Source organism: Tiliqua scincoides, chromosome 1, assembly GCF_035046505.1.
Source record: "Tiliqua scincoides isolate rTilSci1 chromosome 1, rTilSci1.hap2, whole genome shotgun sequence".
In the NCBI taxonomy this organism is placed as follows: Eukaryota; Metazoa; Chordata; class Lepidosauria; order Squamata; family Scincidae; genus Tiliqua; species Tiliqua scincoides.
Window position 1 is genome coordinate 310134440 of NC_089821.1, and position 16503 is coordinate 310150942.

Genomic DNA, 16503 nt, shown 5'->3' on the forward strand with positions numbered 1-16503 from the left:
TGGATGCGGAACCCGTAGTGGAAAACCTGTGTGGCCCATGATTTTGTGCCCTTGAGACTCTTTTCCAAGCTCAGAAGAGCACTGTTGCATTCTTTCCTGATGGGGCTTCTTCTGCTCCTCCAGTGAAAGTCATAGGGACAAAAGTGCAGCCCTAGTGGATTAATTCACCTAGTCTGATGTCTACTTGTAGCAGACTCAGACAGATCTTTCTGTAAAAGGTGTTATGACAGCACACTGTTACCCTGCACATGCCCGATCTCGGAAGCTAAGCAGGATCAGGCCTGGTTAGTACTTGGATGGGAGACCGCCTGGGAATACCGGGTGCTGTAGGCTTACACCATAGTCTTTCAAGACTGAAGGTTGCCAACCAAGATGGGGTGGTGAGAAGGAGTCTCCTGGATTAGGATATCCAGCAGCCCATTCCCAGCACCCTTCCCTCCTGCATCACCCATCCCTGGTCCTTCAGCAAATCAGTAGTTCCACAGGCTTGACTCACCTTGCCTTAAATGGGAGAGGGGGCTGTAACCTTTTGCCTCTGCCTTGGTTCTGAGCTGGATTGGGGCAGAGGGCTTCATAGATGCTGTTGGGTAAAGGAAAATTGAGCGTGTCCACTGTAATGAAGCATGTCTGATATTCTCTTCTTCTGAAAGAGTGCCTCCTTTCCCACCCTTGCTCATGCACACTAAGAGATGTGAGAGGGGCGGCGGCCAGGAAGAGGGCCTTCTCGGTGGTGGCCCCCAAACTGTGGAATACCCTTCCCTTAGAACTGAGAACTGCTCCCTCGTTGCTAACGTTTCGGCGTGAACTGAAGACCTTTTTATTTCATAAAGCTTTTAATTGTTGACAGGCTGGCTGGTGTTCTTGCTTTTTATATGAAAATCCACGGGGTTTGTTTGTTTTTAGATTTTTTTAATTATTGTAAATTGTTTTTTAATGTTGTATTTTTAAGGTGTTGTAAGCCGCCTTGTGTGCCCGTTGGGCAAAAAGGCGGGGTATAAATTAATAAAATAATAATAATAGAAGACTGAATCTTTTCTCTGTCTCTCTTTTTGGTTGCAGGGCATCGACCAGTTTGGTCCTCCAATGATCATTCACTTCCGAGTGCAGTACTATGTGGAAAACGGCCGCCTGATCAAGTAGGTTTGAGGGGTGGGGGGTCTAGATATCTGGCTTACATATGTGCAGGGGGGAGAAGGGGATTGATGCACGGGCATGCCATTTGTCCAAGCCTTGGTTGCCCTTGGCCAAATCCTCAGCCAAGAGGACCTTGTAAGATAATGAGTAGTTATCACTTGAGTTGTTAGATCAGTGGCATAGCCAGAGGGGATGCAACGTTTTGCAGGGAGCCTCACAATGGTGTGCAAGCGCCCCCCCCCCCCTTCAGAGCCATTCCAGGCCACAAGAGCAAAGCAGAGGCTGGGGGGTGTGGGGAGAAGGCTTTAGGACTCTGTCCTCTCCATGGTTCTGAGCCACACCATCTGCAGGGTGTTTTAATGGGAAGGAGAACTGCCCAGTGAAAGCCAGTGCAAGTTTTTTGCCCAGTTGAAGTAGCCTGTGGGGAATTGGGACACTGCAGTGGGGCAGATGCTTGAGCCTCCTCCTTCCCTTGCAGTTTCACCCCATCTTGGCCTCGGGGCGCTGTTTCCAAAAAGCCAAATGCAAACCACAAGGTCACATTATGCATCCCATGTAATGTCTAGTCTGGTTGGACCCTAAATACCATTTTTAACATGCAATTACAGCGGAGTCAGCTTGATTACACAGGAGCGTTTGCAGCCAAAATGTGGCCAGGTGAGGGAGTCGTCCCCTCCCCACCCACCCCTAGCAAATTCTAGGTTCCAGGCCTCTGTTTTTTTAGCTGACTCACACCCTGCCCTGAAGGTTTGTTAACTTCATTTTGTTTCTCCCCCCTCCTCTTCTCAGTGACCGAACGGCCCGCTACTACTACTACTGGCACCTGCGGAAACAAGTCCTGCGCTCCCAGTGCCTGCTGCGCGAAGAGGCCTACTTCCTGCTGGCAGCCTTTGCGCTGCAGGCCGACTTGGGCAACTTCAAGAGGAACAAGCACTACGGGAAATACTTTGAGCCCGGATCCTACTTCCCAGCTTGGGTAGGAGACCTCCCTGTGGCCGCCTCGTCCTTCCTGAGGCCGCATCATTATAAGAACATAAGAATAGCCCCACTGGACCAGGCCATAGGCCCATCTAGTCCAGCTTCCTGGATCTCACAGCGGCCCACCAAATGCCCCAGGGAGCACACCAGATCACAAGAGACCTGCAAGGCTTCCTGGGAATTGTAGTTAAGAACATAAGAACAGCCCCACTGGATCAGGCCACAGGCCCATCTAGTCCAGCTTCCTGGATCTCACAGCGGCCCACCAAATGCCCCAGGGAGCACACCAGATAACAAGAGACCTCATCCTGGTGCCCTCCCTTCCATCTGACATAGCCCATTTCTAAAATCAGGAGGTTGCACATACACATCATGGCTTGTAACCCATAAAGGATTTTTCCTCCAGAAACGTGTCCAATCCCCTTTTAAAGGCATCCAGGCCAGATGCCGTCACCACTTCCTTTGGCAAGGAGTTCCACAGACCAACCACACCCAGCATTGATGTCCTCTGCAGTGCCTGCGCACCAGCCATAATCCTGCGTTGCCAGCGCTATCCAGAGCAGCCTTGCTCTGAGCCACGCCAGACGGCAGGCATCCTGTCAGAGTCTGGCTGGGCGGGTGTTTCTGTCAGCTGGCAAAAATGCAGAGGGTGACAAAGGGGCTTTCCAGCCGGGCTGGGGGCAGGTTGGATTTTCTTTTGGAAACTTGGCTGCTGCATCTCTGACCTCTTTTGAGCTTTTTGTGAAGTGGGGGGATGTGTTGATTTGTGCTTTTTGGGAGGTGATTTTGATGCAGTTCGGCATTTTTATGAATTATAGTGGCATTTGCAGCAGCTGTCCCAATGGCCGGAAAAGCTTTGGGGGGGGGGGGTTATTAACTCAACCACCTATCGACAGGATGACGTAAGCCCTGTTTGGCAGGCAGACCAGACCCAGGAGCCCAGTCAGAGGGCCTGGATGCTTGATCTAGAATTGGCATCCAAATATCCTTACTTCAAGAACCCTTCCCACATTGACTCATCTACTCAGGAACCCTGGTGTGTTGCAAAGGCTTCTGGGAAGTGGGCCCAGAGTTAGTTGCACATTCGCTTTGTGTCATGGTGTTGGCCAGGGTTCATTGTATTTCCCCAGGAGCCGACAGTGCACACCCAACACATTCTTGGGACCATACCCTGAGGCGGAACGTTTACTTGTGGTTGTACAGTTGACTTTCAGGCAAACTGGTCCACCATCACTGACCTCACCAAAAGGCTTCCTGTGACTGACACCACTTGCTTAGCACTGCAGGCAATAGCAACTGCCAGTAGCTGATGATGTCCTTGGACTAAAGGCTTGTGCAAGAACTGCAAAGGCCAGTGAATGCCTAACCAGTAATACTGCAGAGGGGGTGATGGTGGCAAACTAGGCCATTGGGCAAAAGGCGAGGTTGGGTTTCCAGTGTTTCCAGTTGGGCTGGTTAAGGCTTGAACTGCAGATCTTAAAAGGCAGGCTGGTCTCCTTCATTCATCCCACTTTTTCCTCCAGATTCTTAGGTCTTGTTTCCCTTCGTACCTGCAAGATGGCTGCCAACAGGAAACTGCACCAGGCATTCTCAGGGCAGATGGGTGGGTGTGGGCAGTTCCTGGTCCCTGATGCCAGGCAAGTGCTTTCTGGGAAATTGGGTGAACTGGGCTCTAGAGGTCAGGGAGGAAGAGATTGTGCACCTAGTAGAAGAGTGCTGGCTTTGAGGTACAAGTTGGGCAGCAGGAGCTGAGAGCTGCCTTGGTTTGGCTTTTCCTCCCCCCCCCCCCAGGGGGGCATTTGCCTGTGGGACACTTGTGCTGGGTCTCTTTCACATTGTGGGGTGTGTGTGGCTGGAGGTCCTTCAGTCCAAATGGTTATCAATGCAGCTGTGGGGTTCCCCAGAATAGATATGGTTATAAAAAGAAGGTGATGTCATGGGGGAATGCATGACTGAGACATTCATCTCTCTTGCCTGTGACAAGGAAACGTGGAGTGGGGGCAGGGAAGGGAGCAAGCAGTTAACCGGTTCATTGCTTATCGCGAGAAGGGTGTTTGTCATCGGTGGCAGAGCGGCTGCTTCGTTGGGTGCAGCTTCTCCAGGTGGGACAGGGAAAGCCCCCTCCCTGAAACCAGAGCACTCAGGGCAGCACATAATGCTTGCCTGTGTGTTCATGTGCAGATACTGTTCTTTGTGTAGCCTTTGTCCAGTCCCACATGCAGAGCCTTGTCTGTGGACTCTTCTAGGCTCAAGAGGAACTCAAACCATGCTTCTCTGCTCCGGCTCTTCCTCTAGCTCAGGGGTGCCCAAACCCCGGCCCTGGGGGCACTTGCAGCCCTCGAGGCCTCTCAATGCGGATTTCAGGGAGCCCCCAGTCTCCAATGAGCCTCTGGCCCTCTGGAGATTTGTTGGAGCCCACACTGGCCCGACGCAACTGCTTTCAGCTTGAGGGCGACTGTTTGACCTTTCGCGAGAGCTGTGGGATGAGGGCTCCCTCCACTGCTTGTTGTTTCACGTCTGTGATGCAGTAGCAGCAGCAAAGGAAAGGCCAGCCTTGCTTTGTGCAAGGCCTTTTATAGGCCTTGAGCTATTGCAAGACCTTCATTCATTCATATAAGTCCATCTTTAATATATTCATTTATGTAAACTTATGTAAATTTATTCAGATTTTAAATGTAAATTAATTCTATTTTCCCCCAGCCCCCGACACAGTATCAGAGAGACGATGTGGCCCTCCTGCCATAAACTCTGGACACCCCTGCTCTAGCTTGTGGTTTTTCTCACTTTCTGCTGGGGCCGAATGGAAGAGCTTCTGCTCACTGCTCTGCCTTTGCTACCACTGACTGGAGAATCCTTCTTAACCCTCTCTCTCTCAGCTGATTCACCTGCATTTATTTCTTAGAAGGATGCAGCACACTGACCTCTCTCTCTCTCTCTCTCTCTCTCTCTCTCTCTCTCTCTCTCTCTCTCTCTCTTTCCCTTTCATGGTCCTCTGCTTCAGAAAAATGAATGCACATACAGCCTTTATTTTCAAAGTCTGATAACAAGGGATATTTGGCAGACATTGCTCCCTGAACCATACATTTGTGAAAAAGACAGTGCCTTGCTTGCAGAAGGCTCCAGGTTTGATCTGTGTCTTCTTCAGTTAAAAGGTTCTTCAGTAGGACCTCTGTCCAAGGCAGCCATTTTCAACCTTTTTCAGCTCAGGGCACACCAACAAGGCACTAAAATTGTCAGGGCACACTGCCAGTTTTTTTTACTTACATTAAATCACTACATTACAATTAATTGTTAATATAATGAATACAATTATATTATTACATGACAAAGAAACTCACAAGAAGCTTGGAGAGGAAAGGATAGGTGATTGTGAAAAGGATGAAAAATGTAATTAAAGTGTTATGCGAGAAAGTGCTGGCAAAGAGGTCAGACTGAGCGCATAGGAGAGCTGTGGGGTGAGGGGCAATGAAGAGACATGAGTGAGACAACTGCAGGATTCAGCTGGAGTGGGGGGAAGAGAGAACTTGAAGCAAGTGATTCTGAACCTTTGGAAGGTGCGGAGGAGTGAAGGGAGGGACAGGAAGAGAGGGGCTGACTGCAAGTATGAGATTGGGGGGGTCAAGTGCCTGTGGGAGGGTGTGGGGTGGGGAGAAGTGCCAATTGCCTGCTCCTGTATTTAAGAAAAAACAAGTGTGACCAAAAGCCCAATCCTAGGCATGTCTGCTCAGAAGTAAGCCCCATTATAGTCAATGGGGCTTACTCCCAGGTACGTATGGAGAGAATTGGGGCCCAGTGCCTTTCCCCTAAAGGCAATGCAGGAAGGGTCGCTTTGGGGAGTTGCAGGCAAACTGTGGCCAGGAAAAGGGACTCTCCAGGACCCTTTGAGCCAGCCAGTTCTTAGGCTGGTGGCCTCAGCAGACTCACTCACTTCACACCTGCTTGCCTGCTTCTGACTCACTCCACTCACTCCTCCAAGCTTCTCTGGTCACCCAATCAGCACGCAGAGGAGGCAAGGACTTAATACCCAATCTTAGGTGTGTCTGCTCGGAAGTAAGCCCCATAATAGTCAATGGGGCTTCCTCCCAGGTAAATCAGGATCAGGTTGCAGCCTTCCTCTCCCTGAAGAGCAGGAGCAAAGCAGCCTCGACCAGCCCTTTCGCTGGCTGGCTGCCTGCTCCTTTTCCTTCTGCTGTGCGCAAGGCTCAAAGCAACCGCTTCTCCCGCGTGCGTGGCTGCTGCCTGTCTGCTCTGATCTTGTGGCACACCTGAGGCAGCCTCGCGGCACACTAGTGCAGCGTGGCACAGCGGTTGAAAAACGCTGGCCTAAGGCCTTGGAAAGCCTCTGTCAGTCAGTGCAGGTTAGGCCAAGCCAGATAAACCAGTGGCCTGGCTCAGGATCAGGCAGTGCCATGTGTGCTTTGAGGGCTTCCTTCAGGTGTGGCTACAGCAAAAGGGTGGCTTTTTTTGTGGATATGACTGACCTGTTTCGAGCTCCTGCTGTATGTTCTGCAAGTTCCCAAGATAACCCTCAGTGCGAACTTGCCAGGTAAGAGGATTAGATGCTCGCAGCAATGTTGAGTCACTGTTTCCATTTTAAGCCCCTCTTCCCAGGAGTGTTTTAACATTGTGTGTGTGTGTGTAAAAAGCCTCAGACTTCAGGTAGCGTTACGCAAACACTGAAACATTGTAGAGCCAAAACGCTGTCTGGTGAGCACGTCAGCATCATCCTAACTTCTTCAACCCAGTGGACAGCAGGCTGGATGGAAGCACAGTTGAAATGCTTCCCACATTTAGGATTTGGGCTGCAAGAGCCTCTCCTGTCTCTGAGCAGCGTGGGACACGGGACCACAGAAGAGGAGGGAAGTGGTGCAGAATGGGATTGAATTTCTCCAGTGGCATAGCTGGAGGGGGGTGGAGCACTCAGCCTGGCAGGGAGCCTCAGCAGGGTGGACAAGCGGCCCCTCCCGTCGGAGCCATTCCTGGCTCCGTTTCCCCCCCCCGCCGCCAGGCTGAGTGCTCCCCCCTCCAGCTACGCCACCGGATTTCTCTTACTTCCACTACCACTTTTGCAAAAATCCAAATCTTATGCAGAGAAAAAGCAGATTGCACCCTGAGAATACATTATGGAAACGCATGCAGAGTAAGATATCAAAAATTAATATTGCTGGAGAATTGTGAATATTTGTTGTAAAACTTATATGTTGTATCTCATAACAAAAACAAACACCCAAAGTTGGCGGTCCAAACCTGCACTCAGCCCTGAAGTGCAGGGCTCCGCATCACCCTCACCTTGCAGGGCAGTTGACAGAATATAATGAAGAAGGGGCCATATGGGGGCCCTTCCTTGGAGGGAAGAAAAACAGGATAAAAAAAGTCATGACCAAGAATTAAAGCAGCCGATTTTGTCAAAATAAAACATATATAACAAGCAGCAGTTTAAACCCAGCTGCAGTTAAATGTTTCAATTCAAGCTCCACTCAGCCATCCTGCTATATCGGTTTAAGAAGTTTTCCTATGTAAAAAGTTTTGACTTGCCAGCAAGGAGCATTCCAAGATGGAGCGCAGCACACTTCCTGTACAAAGGAGCTCTCTGGGGAGGACAGCAGAGGTCTCTTGTTGTCTGGTGTGCTCCCTGGGGCATTTGGTGGGCTGCTGTGAGCCACAGGAAGCTGGACTAGATGGGCCTCTGGCCTGATCCAGTGGGGCTGTTCTTATGTTCTTATCTACAATTCCTAGGAAGCCTTGCAGGTCTCTTGTTGTCTGGTGTGCTCCCTGGGGCATTTGGTGGGCCGCTGTGAGATACAGGAAGCTGGACTAGATGGGCCTATGGCCTGATCCAGTGGGGCTGTTCTTATGTTCTTAACTACAATTCCCAGCAAGCCTTGCAGGTCTCTTGTTATCTGGTGTGCTCCCTGGGGCATTTGGTGGGCCATTGAGAGATAGAGGAAGCTGGACTAGATGGGCCTATGGCCTGATCCAGTGGGGCTGTTCTTATGTTCTTAACTACAATTCCCAGGAGGCCTTGCAGGTCTCTTGTTATCTGGTGTGCTCCCTGGGGCATTTGGTGGGCCATTGAGAGATAGAGGAAGCTGGACTAGATGGGCCTATGGCCTGATCCAGTGGGGCTGTTCTTATGTTCTTAACTACAATTCCCAGGAGGCCTTGCAGGTCTTCTTGTTACCTGGTGTGCTCCCTGGGGCATTTGGTGGGCCGCTGTGAGATACAGGAAGCTGGACTAGATGGGCCTCTGGCCTGATCCAGTGGGGCTGTTCTTATGTTCTTATGATGCCAGTCAAAGGGCCTGCTCTGCTGCGCCCTCAGAGTTCTGACTTCTGCAAAAGGGGTTTTTGGGGGCGAGGCCTGTGCTGCCAATCCGAGGGGGAGGGAAAGCATGGGTGGGGGTCCCCCCTAAGGTATCTAGGCTCTTGGGGCCACCTTGGGAAAGCCTGAAGTTGACCCAGCAACAAATGGGTGCTCTCGTGGTCTTTAGAAACTTCAGCTGGTTCGGAGCATGGCAGCCAAGTATTGTTCTGACTACGTTGCACAGGTTCTTAAGGAACCTCGTTGGTTCCCAGGTTGTTCCTGGGCTCACGTGCTGGTTTTGAAACTAAAGCCCAAAGTGGCCTAGGACTGCCTGCTTCCCTGTGAATGGAGGCTGCGAATGGTCAGTGGTGGCCCTTTTGTGGGCACCCTTGCCTGTGGAAGTGGGGTGTTACCAGGATGAGGGCTTTCTCTGAGCATGGAATTCCCTCCTCAGCCCCTGTCCTCCAGCTTGTTTGCTCCAGGAAGAAAATGATATTGTCCAGAAAGCTGCACCGAGAGGTTTGATGCCCTTTGCTGTGCATCACAGTCCCAATTCACTGCTCTTGATTAATTTTTGAAAAGGAATCAACAGCTCTAAGGTGGCAACGCAGCTTGAACCCCTTTCTCGTTGTGTCTAGTTTGGCTGCAGGGCTGTCCTCATTCTCTGGGCTTTTGTCCATCCCTTTTATATTGTTGTAGTTTGGTTTGTGCCGTTGGATTGCAGGTGGCAGAATGCAGTGAGTAGCAGGCTTCCCTCTGCATTGTGCATTGTTCTCTGCTGATGCCGCATTATAGTGCATTATATTTTTTGTTGGGCTGTCTTGAGTCTCTTGGAGAGAGGCAGCACAGAAGAAGCTCGCATCCCATGGTTGAGCATTTGGTCACAAGGATGGTGTTGGTGTGCACTGTTATAACTCTTTGGGGGTGCAGAAAACACAGACTGTGATACTGGATACAGAACTTGGCTTCCTGAGAAGTGCGACTTCCATCTGAAAACAAAGTTTCAGGTCCTGATGGCTGTGAGGTAGATGGGTTGGCATTGGCGGCCTTGCCTCTTCCAGGATGAGCAAAATCAAGAACTGATTGGCATAAAAAAATCAAGCGACCTTTTCCAGCCCTTTGCCAAGTTCCTTTTTTAACTGGACAGGAGGATCCAGGAAGTGAACCAGAGACTTTCCACATTCAAAGCTTGCCCTGAGCTATTGGATAATAGCTCAGTTGGCAATAGTTGATAATAGTCAGTTGGCAACCTTCACTCTCGATAGACTATGGTATCGCGCTCTGAAAGGTGGTTCTGGAACAGCGTCTAGTGTGGCTGAAAAGTCCAATCCGTGAGTGACAATCCCTTCCACACACTGGGAGCAAGTGCAGACTGTCCCTGGTCTGTCTCCCTGGCTATGGGCCTTCCTTCTTTGCCTCTTTGCCTCAGTCTGTTGGTCAAGTGTCTCTTCAAACTGGGAGAGGCCATGCTGCACAGCCTGCTTCCAAGCGGGCCGCTCAGAGGCCAGGGTTTCCCACTTGTTGAGGTCCATCCCTAAGGCCTTCAGATCCCTCTTGCAGATGTCCTTGTATCGCAGGTGTGGTCGCATGACGGAGCCAATGCAGGTGTCTCTTGTTTCAGCAGAGCATACATGCTAGGGATTCCAGCACGTTCCAGGACTGTGTTGTTAGGAACTTTGTCCTGCCGGGTGATGCCGAGAATGCGTCGGAGACAGCGCATGTGGAAAGCGTTCAGTTTCCTCTCCTATTGTGAGCGAAGAGTCCATGACTCGCTGCAGTACAGAAGTGTACTCAGGACGAAAGCTCTGTAGACCTGGATCTTGGTCAAATAAAAAGAATCCTGCCACTGACACATTATGCAAACGTTACAGGACAAGTTTCTGGAGGAAAAATCCATTACGGGTTACAAGCCATAATGGGTATGTGCAACTATGTGCAACCTCCTGATTTTAGAAATGGGCTATGTCAGATGCAAGCGAGGGCACCAGGATGCAGGTCTCTTGTTATCAGGTGTGCTCCCTGGGGCATTTGGTGGGCCGCTGTGAGATACAGGAAGCTGGACTAGATAGGCCTGTGGCCTGATCTGCGGGACTGTTCTTATGTTCATATGTTCTTACAGGCTGCAGATACATATGGACCCTAGCTGGGTGGTGATTGAGCCATTGATTGGCATCCTATCAAATGACAGTGGAATGTCAGCTGCTGGCCGATTGGCATTCCAGTCCCACACTAACATCCGGTGCATCTCTCCTCTCTTGCCAGGTGGTTGCTAAGAGAGGGAAGGACTACATCTTGAAGCACAGTCCAATCATGCACAAGGACCAGTGCGCCTTGACCGCCTCCGAAGCCCATCTCAAGTACATCAAGGAGGCTGTGCGGCTGGACGACGTAGCTGTGCACTATTACAGGTTATACAAGGTATGGCGTGGCGTAAGCAAAGGCATCTTTATGAGAGGCAACAGCTGCAGAGCAGTTCTGGCTGGGAGATGCAAATTTGAGATGTCTCCCACTCGTTATCCCCTATGGGATAGTGTGGCAGTATTAGCAAAGGGAAACTGCTGCTTTTTATGGCGCTCGTCGGAAGTGGAGATGTTCTTATGTCATTTGTGGGGAGGGGGGGAGGTCTGGCAGCCAGGATTTTAGAGACTGCTCTACAGCTTGGCACCAGATCTGTTTCCATGCAGCTGGGATGCGCAGGCTCTGGCTTCATGAGCAAATGTTTTCAGTGCTTCTTCTAAATGGAGGTGGTGATTCAGAGTAGATGGCTGCATGGTAGCTCAGCAGAGGTGGCTTTGGGGCAGGGCAAGGCCCAACATAATTGGCTACCTTAAATGGCAGCTCTCTGTGATCAAAGAGCTCTGTCCAGGCCCAGTGTCCAAACATGACACGGTCAGGCAGGTGCTGGCAGTCCAGGAGGGGCAAAAGGGCCCCACCCACCCCAGCAGCAGTAGCACTGCTTTTGCTGCACACGAAGCTTCCAGGGTTAGACGCTTTGGGAACAAACTCCTGGTGTCTTGCTCCTTCCAGGACAAGCCCCCCCAATACGTTCTTCCCAAGACTTTGCAGTGTGTCAGTGAGCTCTTTTGCAGAGAACGGACGCGCTCTATCCTTGCACCACGCACCAGCCTCCTCCACCAGGTTGCACATGTTCTTGACCCATACTACTCGGGCAGGAGCACAGAAGCCCTGCTGGGTCCATCAGGGTCAGCATTCTGCTTAGCAGTGGCCAACCAGATGCTCTCTAGGAGGCAAGAGCCCTCTCCTGTTGCTTGTCCCCAGCAACGGATATGCAAAGGTATACTGCTACTGAACATGGAGGCTTCATAATAATAATAATAATAATAATAATAATAATAATAATAATAATAAAACTTTATTTTTATCCCGCCCTTCTCCCAAAAAGGGACCCAGGGCGGCTAACAACATATAAAACAAATTAAAACATAATTTCACAGATAAAAACATATTCATTGGGCTATCCTAATGAACAAATGCTTTTCCTTGATGAATTTGTTACTCATGTGCTGCTGGCCTGATTGGCACCTTTGGAAATATTGCTGCCCCCAGAAAATGCTGTGGCTGGACCAGCTCTGCTGTTGGGCCTCGTCACATCAGCATGTTCATGCCCTTGTGTTCAGTGTCACTGTCAGGGCACTGATGTACATTCAAACTACTGAAGTTTGCAATCCCAGAAAAGGACCTCAAGGCAATTTGCAAGTTAAAAACTCAATATAAAACCATCAGTATTCAAAAACCGAATTAAACGATGGTACAGCAATTTAAAGGGAAAAACTACAGCAGGAGGGGAACAAATTAACTAGAGCTCAACCCAAACAAAAAAATTCTTCACCCGCCTTTGAATCAGCGGCAAGGAAGGAGCTGTTCTTAACTCCAGTGGGAGGCCATTTCAGAGGCTTTAGAATAACCACCGTGCTTTTCTTTTCACTCGGGAAACATTTATAGTTGTTACTAAGCTTTGCTCTGTGAGCAGACCCTGGCTGCAGCCTCTGTTAGCCCAGCTTCCTGCCAGATAAGTCCTACATCTCTAGAGATGGGCATCCAGCAAAAAGAGGTGGTAGAATGGACCATACCACTGCAGACTGTGAGGGGTGGACCACTCTTGAATGCTTCCTCACCTTGTTTTCCTTTCTTAACCTCCCAGCAAATGGAAAACTATACTTCCAAGAGAATGCTAAGTTGTAGCTTCATCCTTGAGCTGCTGTACTTGTTTGCTGTTTGCAAAAAGTTTTTCCCCAGCTGGGGGCATTTAAACCTGCAGTCTGGCCTTTACGGCCTTTCTAACTTGACTCGTTAGACATGCGGGCACCCTCCGGGACTTAGTGGAGCCATTCTTCCTTTGCGGTATACACTTCTGCTGGGCCTCTATTACTGTTGTTTTAAGCAGCACGCTGGAGAGTTTGGACTCTCTTTGCCTTCCCTTTCAACCTCCTTCTAACCACCTCCACATCTGAGGGAAGTCCGCTCTTCAGAAGTCAAGGGTTTTTGTGACAGTTTGCCTGGTATTCTTCCCCTGTTGTGCATGTCGAAATGGATTGCAGTATGATCACTGTTCCCCAAGGGCTTAGTAACATTGAGTAACACTGAGTAACTAACCAGGTCCTGAGTACCGCACACTATTAAATCCAGAATCACCTGTCCTCTGGTGGGCTCCATAACTAGCTGCTCTAAGGCACAGTCATTTAGCATGTCAAGAAATCTGGTCTCTTTTTCGTGACCAGAACACAAATTGACCCAGTCAATGTGAGGATAATTGAAGTCCCCCATGATTACAACCCTGTCCCTCCTCGACACCTCCCTGATCTGTTTCCTCATTTCATAGTTCCCTTCCGGTTTCTGGTCCGGAGGACGACAGCATGCCCCCACTATTACATCGCTCCTTGAACCTGGTAATTTAACCCACAGTGATTCTATGGTGTTGGATCGCCTTCGATCTCTACTTTGCTGGATTCCACACCTTCTTTAACATAAATGGCCACCCTCCACCCCTGCCCCTCCTGTAGAGTTTATAGTCCGGGATTGTGGTATCCCAATGGTTCTCTGCATTCCACCAGGTTTCCGTTATGCCCACTATGTCAATGTTTTCCTGAGTCACCAGACATTCCAGTTCCCCCATCTTTGCTCGGAGACTTCGGGCATTCGCATAAAAGCACTTGTATACAAAGTCCCCCAAGATGGGCTGCTTATTCTCTCCTTTATCCTTGCAGTCTCTCATTTTGCTGGATGGGCTATCACATCCCATCATGTTTCCGCTCCCAATTCCTACTCCTACCATGTTCCTGCCTTGTTGTTCTCTAACCTCCCCATCTTCATTCCATAGGGATGAGGAGTCCCGAACCAGATGGCCCTCGGCTCCTGTCGGCCTTCCCCCAGGGATCAGTTTAAACACTGCTCTGCCACCTTTTTAATGTTATGCGCCAGCAGTCTGGTTCCATTCTGGTTCAAGTGAAGCCCGTCCCTCCTGTACAGGCCCTGCTTGTCCCAAAACATTCCCCAGTGCCTAACAAATCTAAACCCCTCCTCCCTACACCACCGTCTCATCCACACATTGAGACCCCTGATCTCTGCCTGCCTAGCTGGCCCTGGCCATGCAAGTTCTTGAGGTCCCTGGGCTTCCTTACTGCTCCTGTGACTGACTTCAGAACTGCACATTACAGGGAAAATGCTCTACCCGTCCCCATGTTTTGCTATTATAGGCAGGGCTTGCCAGCAAGTATGCAGCAATGGAGTGCTTAACCCCTTTTCTCCCTTGTCCCCTGCACATGCTCCTTCAGGCTAGCTTTACTCAGCTGGACTACAAAACCAGGTGCAGGCCTAGCTTAGTGAATGGCCACGTGGGTCATTTATAGGGCAGAATCCACCATCCTGGGAGGGTTTATGCACACCTCCCCTGCAAGTATGGCAAGAGCACAGTTCCACACCTGCTGCTGTGATCCACTCTGCCACAGGTTTATGCTTCGCTCACGTGGGCACAGTCCTGTTCTGGTGCAAGGGAGAAGCAGCCCCTCCTGCAAGCAGCCCGTCCAAACCACTGTTAGTGTTCTGATGGGCTCTGTAGAACAGTGGCTTTGTGAGGAAATGGTTTCATGTGGCATTCCCTTCTCATAGGACAAGAAGGAAATCGAAGCTTCTCTGACCCTCGGGATTACCACGCGAGGAATACAGATATTTCAGGTGTGTAACTAAAAAACGTGTGTGTTGCATGGAGCAAGCATCTTCAGGAATGCCTGGTCTTTGGGGTGTAGCACTGTGATGAGGGACATAAGGTGGAGAGAGGTTATTTAGGATGCATGTAACTGGACCTTCAGAAGGAGATTGTGGAGTTCTGTCTCCCATGGGGTGAGTACAGTCTCCACTTTCTTTGCAATGTATTTGACTGACATGCTTATCAGTGATTTTCACCAACTCTTGAGGTCTCTCCTTGCATGTCCCAGCTTGTCCCTCACTTCAGGTGGCCTGTCTGTCTTTATATCATTTTTTAAAGCTCCACTTGCCAATTTTTAAATTGACTGCTCAGTTGTATGTGTGTGCTAAATCCATGCACCTACAATTTAATTTTTTGCTGTAGGGAAGGGGAAGAGAAAGTGGGTTCATGAGGTCACTGACAGAAACCAGTCTGCACTGTGCACAGCTGACTTCCGGTGCCTAGAGGCAGAACCAGTTTCTCTTGAGCTTAATCCTAGAGAGAAGATAATTATTCATTTGAACAAAATATCTATGGCAGCCTCACTATAATTCTGTACAGTAGCTTGCACAGATAACTGTTCTCTTGGTCATTTGTTGGCAACCTTCAGTCTCGAAAGACTCTGGTATCGCGCTCTGAAAGGTGGTTCTGGAACAGCGTCTAGTGTGGCTGAAAAGGCTAATTCGGGAGTGACAAACCCTTCCACACTGGGAGCAAGTGCAGTCTGTCCCTGGTCTGTCTCCCTGGCTATGGGCCTTCCTTCTTTGCCTCTTTGCCTCAGTCGGTTGGCAAAGTGTCTCTTCAAACTGGGAAAGGCCATGCTGCACAGCCTGCCTCCAAGCGGGCCGCTCAGAGACCAGGGTTTTCCACCTGTTGAGGTCCACTCCTAAGGCCTTTAGATCCCTCTTGCAGATGTCCTTGTATCGCAGCTGTGGTCTACCTGTAGGGCGCTTTCCTTGCATGAGTTCTCCATAGAGGAGATCCTTTGGGATCCAGCCATCATCCATTCTCACGACATGACCGAGCCAACACAGGCATCTCTGTTTGTCTCTCCACTGCTTCCTCTCCAATTTCCTGATACCCACAAACCCCTCTCTTCCCCCTCCCCCCTGCATCCCGTTTGTCTTGGTCACTTAATCTGGTGTTAACTAAGCATGGGCAGTGGCCAGCCAGCTGCCTGAGCTTTGAGCTTTTGTTTGCCCAGACAGATTACCAGGGGAGGGGCAGTTGCTCAGTGATGTAGCACATGCTTTGACTAGGAATAGCCCAGGTGGAACCTGGCAAACGGTCTAGAGCAGGGGTCTCTAAACTTTTTGGCCGAAGGGCCACATCAAATATCTGGCACAGTGTCGAGGGCCAGAAAAAAAATTAAATATAAAATTTAAATAAATACATTAGGGATGGAACTTAGATGAATGAATAAATGAATGAATGGGCTCAAATGTCCAGGATGTCTCTAAGTACCAACACAGCCCAAGAAATATACACTGAAATGGAGCCCCATTCCCCCACCCCACAAGCACAACTCTGGTTCTGTTTGGTCAACTGGGTCAGAGCACTCGGGGGATCAGAGGCTGGCTATAGGCCAGATAGATGCTCGCCGCGGGCCACATCTGGCCCCCAGGCCAGGATTTGGAGACCCTGGAGACCCAAAGGCTGCAGCGTTTGGGCCTCTTCAGCCTAGAAAAGAGACGCCTGAGGAGGAACATGATTGAGACATAGAAAATTATGCAGGGGATGGACAGGGTGGATAGGGAGATGCTCTTTACACTCTCACATAACACCAGAACCAGGGGACATCCACTAAAATTGAGTGTTGGGAGAGTTAGAACAGACAAAAGAAAATATTTCTTTACTCAGCGTGTGGTTGGTCTGTGGAACTCCTT

General features: G+C 50.0%; 1 protein-coding gene across 1 annotated transcript in view; it reads left to right on the forward strand.

The window, feature by feature from the left end:
* Positions 1 to 16503, forward strand: part of FRMD6 (FERM domain containing 6) — a 68606-nt gene that overhangs the window by 41769 nt on the left and 10334 nt on the right. The window contains exons 5-8 of the mRNA XM_066640512.1: positions 1060 to 1136; positions 1924 to 2110; positions 10678 to 10833; positions 14542 to 14607. Of these exons, the coding sequence (XP_066496609.1) occupies positions 1060 to 1136; positions 1924 to 2110; positions 10678 to 10833; positions 14542 to 14607 (486 nt within the window). The remainder of the gene's footprint in view (positions 1 to 1059; positions 1137 to 1923; positions 2111 to 10677; positions 10834 to 14541; positions 14608 to 16503) is intronic.